Source organism: Mustela nivalis, assembly GCF_964662115.1.
Source record: "Mustela nivalis genome assembly, chromosome: 9".
NCBI lineage: Eukaryota > Metazoa > Chordata > Mammalia > Carnivora > Mustelidae > Mustela > Mustela nivalis.
In genome coordinates this window covers 119,632,226-119,640,561 of record NC_139028.1, presented here as the reverse complement: position 1 = coordinate 119,640,561, position 8,336 = coordinate 119,632,226, and the positions used below count along the sequence as shown (strand labels likewise).

At 65.5% G+C, this 8,336-nt stretch overlaps 1 protein-coding gene across 11 annotated transcripts; it reads left to right on the top strand.

Annotated features, from left to right (window-relative positions):
* Positions 1 to 42: 42 nt before the first annotated feature.
* Positions 43 to 6,863, top strand: TMEM80 (transmembrane protein 80; the record flags this gene model as incomplete). 11 transcript variants are annotated; one of them, XM_082749418.1, is made up of 7 exons in its annotated part: positions 43 to 312; positions 3,237 to 3,284; positions 4,159 to 4,231; positions 4,325 to 4,417; positions 4,704 to 5,106; positions 5,981 to 6,305; positions 6,633 to 6,863. In XM_082749418.1, 5 exons carry the CDS (start codon positions 43 to 45, stop codon positions 4,832 to 4,834), a joined length of 615 nt encoding a protein of 204 aa, XP_082605544.1. In that variant the 3' UTR covers positions 4,835 to 5,106; positions 5,981 to 6,305; positions 6,633 to 6,863. The 11 variants fall into 11 exon arrangements, with proteins under 11 accessions (XP_082605544.1, XP_082605542.1, XP_082605541.1 ...); XM_082749421.1 differs by having other exon boundaries at positions 157 to 312; positions 3,237 to 3,358; positions 4,138 to 4,231; XM_082749416.1 differs by lacking the exon at positions 4,704 to 5,106.
* Between the last annotated feature and the right edge of the window lie 1,473 nt (positions 6,864 to 8,336).

The window sequence follows — 8,336 nt, the reverse complement described above, 5'->3', positions numbered from 1 at the left end:
CCCGCCGCGAGCGGGAGCCGAGTCCGTCCGAGGCGGAGCCGAATGGAGCCGAACCCTGCCGAGCCCGGATACGCCCGAGCCTCGGCTCTCCGCCTCCTCCAGTACGAAAGTGCCCGAGCGCTGCCGGACGGGTTGAACCGGCCTCGGCCGCGGATCGGAATCAACTCCCGAAGTGCGGCGCGGTCGGGCCCCTTCGGGAGCAGAAACGAAAATGGCCGAAGGGACGCGAATAGCGCGGAGCCGAGAGACTGCTGGGATCGCGGAGGACTCGGCGGGCGGGGCCGGGCGGCAAGATGGCTGCCGGAGGGCCAGGTGAGGGCCCGGGATGGGCGCTTGGGGAGCCGCCGGGGGCCCCGGGGCGGGACGCGACGGTCTCGGGACAGCGGGAGGGCGGGGTCGGAGGTCATCTCACAAAGGGGGGGGTCGGTCGGGTCTGGTTCTTTCCGGTGATGGAAAGGCGGACCGGAGTGAGGCGGCTCCGGCGGTGGCGGTGCGGCCGTCTCGAGTGTCTCGGCGAGGTGCAGCCCCGGCCCTTCGGGCGCCTCTTGCCCGCCGGTGGCCGGCGCCCCGCTCGGCGCAGACACCCGGCTGTGCACGGCCCTGGGGGGTTGTGGGGGTCGTTCCCCGCCGCCGGCCCCGGGGGGACCCCGTCTCCCGCCGCCGGCCCCGGGGGGACCCCGTCTCCCAACGCCGACCCCGGGGGGACCCCGTCTCCCGCCGCCGGCCCCGGGGGGGACCCCGTCTCCCAACGCCGACCCCGGGGGGACCCCGTCTCCCGCCGCCGGCCCCGGGGGGGACCCCGTCTCCCAACGCCGACCCCGGGGGGACCCCGTCCCCCGCCGCCGACCCCGGGGGGACCCCGTCTCCCAACGCCGACCCCGGGGGGACCCCGTCCCCCAACGCCGACCCCGGGGGGACCCCGTCCCCCAACGCCGACCCCGGGGGGGACCCCGTCTCCCAACGCCGACCCCGGGGGGGACCCGGTCTCCCAACGCCGACCCCGGGGAGACCCCGTCTCCCAACGCCGACCCCGGGGGGGACCCCGTCTCCCGCCGCCGACCCCGCGGGGGACCCGGCCTCCCAACGCCGATCCCGGGGGGACCCCGTCTCCCAACGCCGATCCCGGGGGGACCCCGTCTCCCAACGCCGGCCCCGGGGGGGACCCCGTCTCCCAACGCCGGCCCCGGGGGACCCCGTCCCCCGCCGCCGACCCCGGGGGACCCCGTCTCCCAACGCCGACCCCGGGGGGACCCCGTCTCCCAACGCCGACCCCGGGGGGACCCCGTCCCCCGCCGCCGGCCCCGGGGGGCCGCGTGCACCCTGCCGTGGGCCCCGGGCGCTGGGATCCGGGCGGGGGCAGTGGCTTGCTCCAGAGAGGGAGGGGGCACCGGGGGCCTTGAGGCCGGGCAAGAGCTTGTCAGCGCCGGGGGGTGGGGGGTGGGGGGGGCACCCTGTCGCCGTCGCCAGCAGCTTTGTGTCCAGGACAGAGTGCTGGGCAACGTGGCAAGCCCCTGCTGGAGACCGGGTCCCCCGCGTCGGCGGTGGGAGCCCCCAAGCCGTGGGCATTGCTCCTGCTGGTGCAGGTTCTGCTCGCGCCACCGGGTCCCCGCAGGCAGTGTCCCTTGCAGCTCCGGGCTGTCTGTCGGCAGGCGGGCCGGCTCTCGTGTGCACCCCTGTGCGCGAGGGGAGGGCGGCTGGGTTGCTCGCCCCGGGTTCGTCTGGGCGCGCGCCCACTCCGGACGCAAAGCCTCCCCCAGCCTCTGCCCGGCCCGAAACCTCTGGCCCGAGGACGGAGAGCAGGGAGCCGAGGTGGGCAGCCGAGCGGCCGCGGTCTGTGCTTTGGGGGAGCCCCCGCCCACTCCAGTTCACTGCAGTGAGAAGTCCCACGGGGTCTCTGCAGCGTCCTCCGTCACCTCAGGGGGAGCGTGTGCTCCCTTCACTTCCATGGGAACTTGCCCCTGTTCGGGGGCTCTTGTCAGAGGGACTCGTTGGTGAAAGGTGCGGCTGCCAGAAGCGGTCCTTAGGCCGAGCTCCTGGAGGTCTGAAACCCCTAGACCAGCCAACCCAATTGTAGCCGCCTTTAATGTCAATTATTTAAGCCCCGGATGGTGTAGGGGTTTTATGCCACGGTTGCCCCCTGAGCCCCCGCGGTTCTGGTCTGTGACCGCGGCTGGCAGGTAGATTTGAAGCGTCTGAAGCCAGACTTCAAGAGAAGAATCAAAAGGGAGGAAAACCCCAGTTACTGCGAAACCCACCCAAGTGGTGGCAAGTGCGGAGGCCGCCGCGTTTCGCTAGGGCCTGGAGAGGAGCAGATTGGGTTTCAGGGGCTCACTGCCCGGATCGCGATCCAGGTTTCTATCCCACCCGGCTTCCCGCTCCCTGCACGTGCTGCCTCCTGCACGCTGAGCTCGGGGTCTCGGGGGCTGGTTCCCCTGCTGACCCCTTGAAGACCTCTGCCCACGCCAGACTCCAGAAGGCCTGAATCCGCTTTGATGTCCCCCACAGACACTCACTGAGGCTGAGCGTCTCTCTCCTGCCCTCTTGGGGGTTCGGGGAAAGTGGGACTGGAGAGAAGACCAGACAGATGGTTCCCATCGCTGTCCTGCCTGCCGCTTGTCTCCTCCTAGAGGGCCCGTCGCCCAGGTTCTAAATTGTCACTGACGTTACTGTCCCAGATGTGCCACTAGCCTGAGCCTCTTGAGACAGGAAGTCGGCCCCAGGAGACATTCCAGCAGAGGCTGAGCCACGCGAAGACCATTTCACCATTTCATGGGGAGAGCGGCCGGCGTCGTGGGATGCGGGGAAACACGCACCTGCTGTGGGGTGGGAACGTCTGAGACGCACGTGACAGACCGGATGGCTGCTGTAGGAAATGACTCTTTGGGTGACGTTTGGGACAATATACAAAATTCTGGGGGAGAGAAAGTATCATCAATTGCCCCCCCAGAAAGATTTGTACCCTGAATGAGAGAAGGTTCTCCTCTGATTCCCCGCGGTCAATGTGCGGGAGGCAGGGGGGTGAGAAGAGCTGAGTGTGCTGGTGCCCACGCCTTTCCGCTCCCTGGCAGGGCAGCAGAATTCTGCCTCTCCTGGCTGGAGGCCTCTTCCCTCGCGCCGCTGGGGTCGCGAGTGCTCTCTCCCAGCCCCGGGTTCGGAAAAGCAGAGGGCAGACCCTCCTCGGAGGGAGGGACCTGGCTACGGGCCCAGATAACGGTGGCTCCTTCCTATAAACGCAGCAGAAAAGAGTAAGCCAGGATCCTCCGTCAGGGCCGGAAATGGCCCAGGTAGGCACCGGGTTGGACCTGCGGCCTCACTCACTGATGCGCTTTCTTTTCCAGGGAGGGCTTCCTCAGCAGTCGTATCCTTCTGCTGTGTCCCTGGGTCCCTCAGCCGGCCTCAGGCCCGGGCAGCCCTGGGACGGCACCCGAGAGCTAGTTTGCTGGACACATGAAGGCAGCTTTCTGTTCCTTTAAACCCCACACACACCCTTCCTCCAAGTTTGGTAGGAATTCTGCTTTTAGATGGAACTGAGTGGGTGGCGCAGTTGGCTAAACGGGAGGGACACTCGTGAACAGACTGAGTCAATGAGACTTCAGTGGGCCAGGCGGCTCCCCTGCACGGGGGGGGGGGGGGGGGGGGGGGGGGGGGGGGTCTGGGTGTCTGTGTGTCTGTAGCTGCCTGCCTCCCAGCAGGACCCGCCCAACCCCGGGGCAAGACAGTGGAGGCCCCTCCCTTTGAACTTTTTTACCATAAACAAAGCGGTAGGGTTGGTAGACCTTTAACTGCACAAGAAAAGAATATATTTTCTTTAAAGAAAATGAGAAAAAAAAGTCATTTTTTTCTATTTCGTAACCTGGGCCACAGTCAGGGTGATGCCCCCAAGGAAGCCTGGTGTTCCAAGGCCATCCTGCCTGCAGTCACCAGGGACAGACGCAGCCCTCCGGTTCCAGGCTAGGACACTTCTGTGACACCGGAGGAGATGGGAGGAAGCCCCCCGCTCCGCGCCAGGCAGGGTGCCGGTGGCCAGGTCCCCGAGGCCACCTGCAGGTGCAGCTCGCAGCTGGCGGGTGTGCCCCCTGGGGTGGACGCGCGGGCAGGGCCCGTCTCCAGGCCCGTGAGTCCTTAACGGCTGGCCAGCTCTCGTCCGTCTCTCTGCAGCTGCTGCTCTACCTGAGCGGGGCCTGCTGGGCCCTGCACCTCCTAGCTACGCTCCTGATGATTCTGTATAAAAGTGAGTCTTCACCGCAGAGGCCGCGGGAGGTGTCCTCGCTGCTCCCCGCGCCCGCGGACCTGGAGTTCTGCTCTGTTGCCCGCCGTTCTGCAGGTCAGGTTTTCAGTTATCCTCATCCTTACCTGGTCCTCGACCTGACTCTGCTGCTTCTGATGGGGGTTCTGGAAGTGACCCGGCTGTATCTCGGTGAGTTGCAGAGGGCCACGGATCCCTCGCTTCCGGCCCGGGAACCCTTGACGACGTCCGTCCTTTATCACGTGCTTCCTAGAGCCGACCACTCAGCCACTCGCTTTGCTTGCCTCCCCCTGGCACGAAGCACTGGCCGGCCTATTCAGGACAACTCTGGCAGCGGCCTTGGGAGAGCAGCTTCCACTGGAAGCCTGTCCTGAGAAGCCACAGGGGCACGCGCGGCGCCGAGAGCCCCAAAATATTCACCTCATCTCCTTCCTCCCCCTCCCGTTGGCCTCAGCAGTCTGGAGCAGGATCTGGAGTGTTCTGTCGAGTCCCCAACAGGCCAGCGGAGCCTGGAGTTGCGGGAGGGCCCCCCGAGCAGCCTCGGTCCAGCTCCGGGCCACGCAGGGGCCCTCAGGCAGCCCCCTTTGAGTTCTCCCTCAGCGTGAGCTTTGCCCTGTAGCCCGGCCCGGCCAGCACTCAGCACACAGGGTGCAAGCTTCCAGCCCCGCTTCCGCCTCTGGCCAGCTCACAGGCACACTCATGCCAGCACATCTGCGTCCCACGATGGGATCGTACATGCGTGTTCCGCGACTGCGTCTGGGAAACGCGCCCTCTGTTGGAAGAGCTGGTCGAGCCGGTGACAGCTGGCGCTCCCAGGCCCCTTGCACACGCACACCAGGGACACCGTCAGTGGCGAGGAAGTGGGTACACGCCCTTGTCAGCAGGGCCTCAGGACTCTTCAGGGGACAGGAGCAAGTCTCCTGGCCATCATGCTGGGCACGTGGGGCTGTCTGTGTCCGCTCTCACGGACGAGCCCACGCAGCTGGGAGGGAGGCGGATGGTGGTCCCCTGGGTCCGCCGCAGCAGCCAGGGATCAGCGTTTCCTGGGATCGAGCCATTTGTCTGTAAAGTACTCACTTTGGTTTGACTTTTTACAGGCGTGCGTGGCATTTTCCGGAGTTGGCCTTAGCCCAGAGTAAAATAGTTTTGGAAAAAAAAATTTTTTTTTAAGATTTTATTTATTTGGCAGAGAGAGATCACAAGTAGGCAGAGAGGCAGGCAGAGTGAGAAGAGGAAGCAGGCCCCCCCACCGAGCAGGGAGCCCGATGCGGGGCTCCATCCCAGGACCCCAGGATCATGACCTGAGCCAAAGGCAGAGGCTTAACCCACTGAGCCACCCAGGCGCCCCAATTTTTGGAAATTTTTAAACAAAAACTTCTCAGTCCATTTGGAATTAGGAAAAGGTATCAGAATGCAACTGGGATCGATTTTAGAAAAGGAAATGCCCTCTCCCGCGCCCACAACTGACCCAGAGGCTGAGATTCTGGCAACTGGTTTTTACCCTCTCTGGGGAGAACACACCCTTTGTCACACTTTGTTTTCTGACCATTCATGAGTGATGTGGCCCCAACGGGACCTTTGACCGGAGGTCCTCAGCCCTGCGTCCAGAGGGCCGTGCTGGTGACAAGCTTGCACTCGGCCTCCCCAGCGCCTCACAGCCCTCCTGGGCACACACGGGTCAGAGTAGGTGTCCCGGAGCCCAGCACCCACTCACCCATCTGCTCTGCTCTCCAGGCACCAAGGGCAACCTGACAGAGGCCGAGGTGCCGCTGGCCATCAGCCTGGTCCTTACCGCGGGCGGCGCCCTGCTGTCCACCTACTTCCTGCTCTGGCAGACGCTGGTGCTGTGGGCAGACTGCATCCTCAGCACCACGCTCCTGGCACTGCATGGCCTGGAGGCCGTCCTGCAGCTGGTGGCCATTGCTGCCTTCGTCAGCTAGGCAGGCGGTACCTGGCCTCCCCCACCCTGGGCGGGACACCCCGACAGAAGCCACGCCCTGGGTGCTCGGTGATGCCTGGTGGCTCCCTCTCAGCTGCGCCAACCTGCTTGACCGCCGAGGTGAGTGGGTGAGGACGGTGCACGTTTGCACACAATTGTTGGGATTCCGTGCTTTCCACACTGGTCCCCTTGGAGCTCCAGCGTGGTGTGGGAAGCCCGGGACCGTGGCCCACAGCAGGCCACGTCCTGGACGAGCGTACACCGGCTTTGCAACAGAAAGAAAAATGCCAGGGAGCCGGCAAGCTCTGGTGTTTGGGGGGATTCTTGCAGTGGTGGCCCCTTCCCTCTGGGGCTTCTGCGGGGAGGTGGTCTAAAGCCCCGGCACTGAGGGGAGGGAGGCAGGGAGCAGGTGAGTGACAGAGAGCAGCCTGCCACTGTCCTGGGCAGGGGCTTCGGGGCTCCAGTCCAGGCCTCAGTCAGAGAAACGTCAGCAGCCCGTGCTGTGCTGGATGTGTCTGCCGACCGGAAGGGCCCCTGCAAGGACTCCGCGCCAGTAACCTGCCTTCCTCTGCCCCGTGCCCTGTCCGTGTTCGGAGTAACTGTTTGAACATCGACATGGCTTCTCTTGGCCGTGTTGTCGAATAAAGGAGCGTGTGTCGCTGCCTGCATTTCTCCTAAGACCGCCGGCTCTTCCAGGCTGCTCTCGATACACAGAAGCACACCCCGCCCGGGCCTCACCCAGAAACCCAGGGAGCAGTGCTTCCCCCTTCCCCCGGGAAGCAGCAAAGCCGGGCCTCAGGGCCGGTCCCGGACCTCCACAGAGACCGGCTTTTAGCAGAGGGGCTTTCAGCAGCCCACTCTGTCGTCTTGTCCTCCTCAGGGGCAAGTGGGAGCAGGAGCTCCCCCCTCCGCCGACTTTGGCTCTGGTCCAGTGCACATCTGTGGCCCCAGGGGCTGCATGTGGGCGCCCTCGTGCTCACCTGCTGCTCCGGTGTTCAGCAGAGCTGCCTGCCTCTGGTGCCATGGCCTCCCCCAGGGGACTTGGGAAGATGGGACGGGCGCACTCGCTCTCCGTGGAAGGGCTCAGCCAGCTCCTGGGCAGACCTGGCAGCAGGACACTTGTGGCCTTAAGCATTCATGACCTCTTGCCCAAGGATCGAGGCCAGGACCTGACTCCCCTATCGCTTTGGCCACACAGAGGGGGCAGTCAGCTGTCCTCAGAGGACACCGTGGCTCCAGGTCGCTCCAGAGGCCCGCTGCTGCCTCCCAGTCTGAGGACAGGGACTTCAATTTCAGAGACGCAGTGCTGCCCACCTTAGCCGCTCCCTTCTGTGCGTGCCTGCCCGCCCGGGCTCAGGCTCCAGGACAGACGAGGGCAGGCCTGTGCCTTCTCTGTGTGCTCAGCGGGGTAGGGGAGAGAACCAGGAAGCCAGGGCTTGCCAGGGCTCAGGGGCAGGGCCGGACCAGAGAGGAAGGCCACTTCCTGCACCACCTGTGAGGCCTCAGACAGGTGGAGGGGAGACCCACCCTGGGGCTGGGGGGGGGGTCTCCATTCCCCCAGGGGGTCCCCAGGAAGTGCTCTGTGTCAGCCGCCGTAAACAAAGGCCTCCTGCCCTTGGGACCCTGCGCCTTTTTCCACCCCCACCCCAGGAACAGTGGCCAGACCTTTGGGTCTTTGCACACGCCTGGGGGTACCCACTGCTGCCCAGACTTGCCTTCTGCCCTTTCTCTCCTTCCTCCCTGGCCAGCTGGCTGACGCAGGGGGAGTCGGATTGGAGGAAGGGTACCCACTTCCCGCCCCAACCCTCGCTCTGGGCAGGGGGTGGGGCCTGGGCCTAAGGAGGGAGCCCCAGCCTGGAGTGCCCTCCCACACCTGTTCTCCGCCCTGGCAGTACTGAACAAACAGCCTAGGCCGCAGGCGCCCCCACCCTCCCAGCAGACACCCCATCCCTCGGGGCGGGGCGGGGGGGTGCCCACGCTGGACTAGGGCAGCACAGAAAGACCGTGGAGGAGAAACCTCTCGTGCCTGGGGTGCTGGGAGCACAGGGCTCCCGGGTCTCTGGCCTCCGATCCTGCCTGTGACACCCACTCACAATGAAGCCTGACGCTAGCCCTCCCCCCAGACCAGAGGCGCCGGCCGAAGAGGGGATT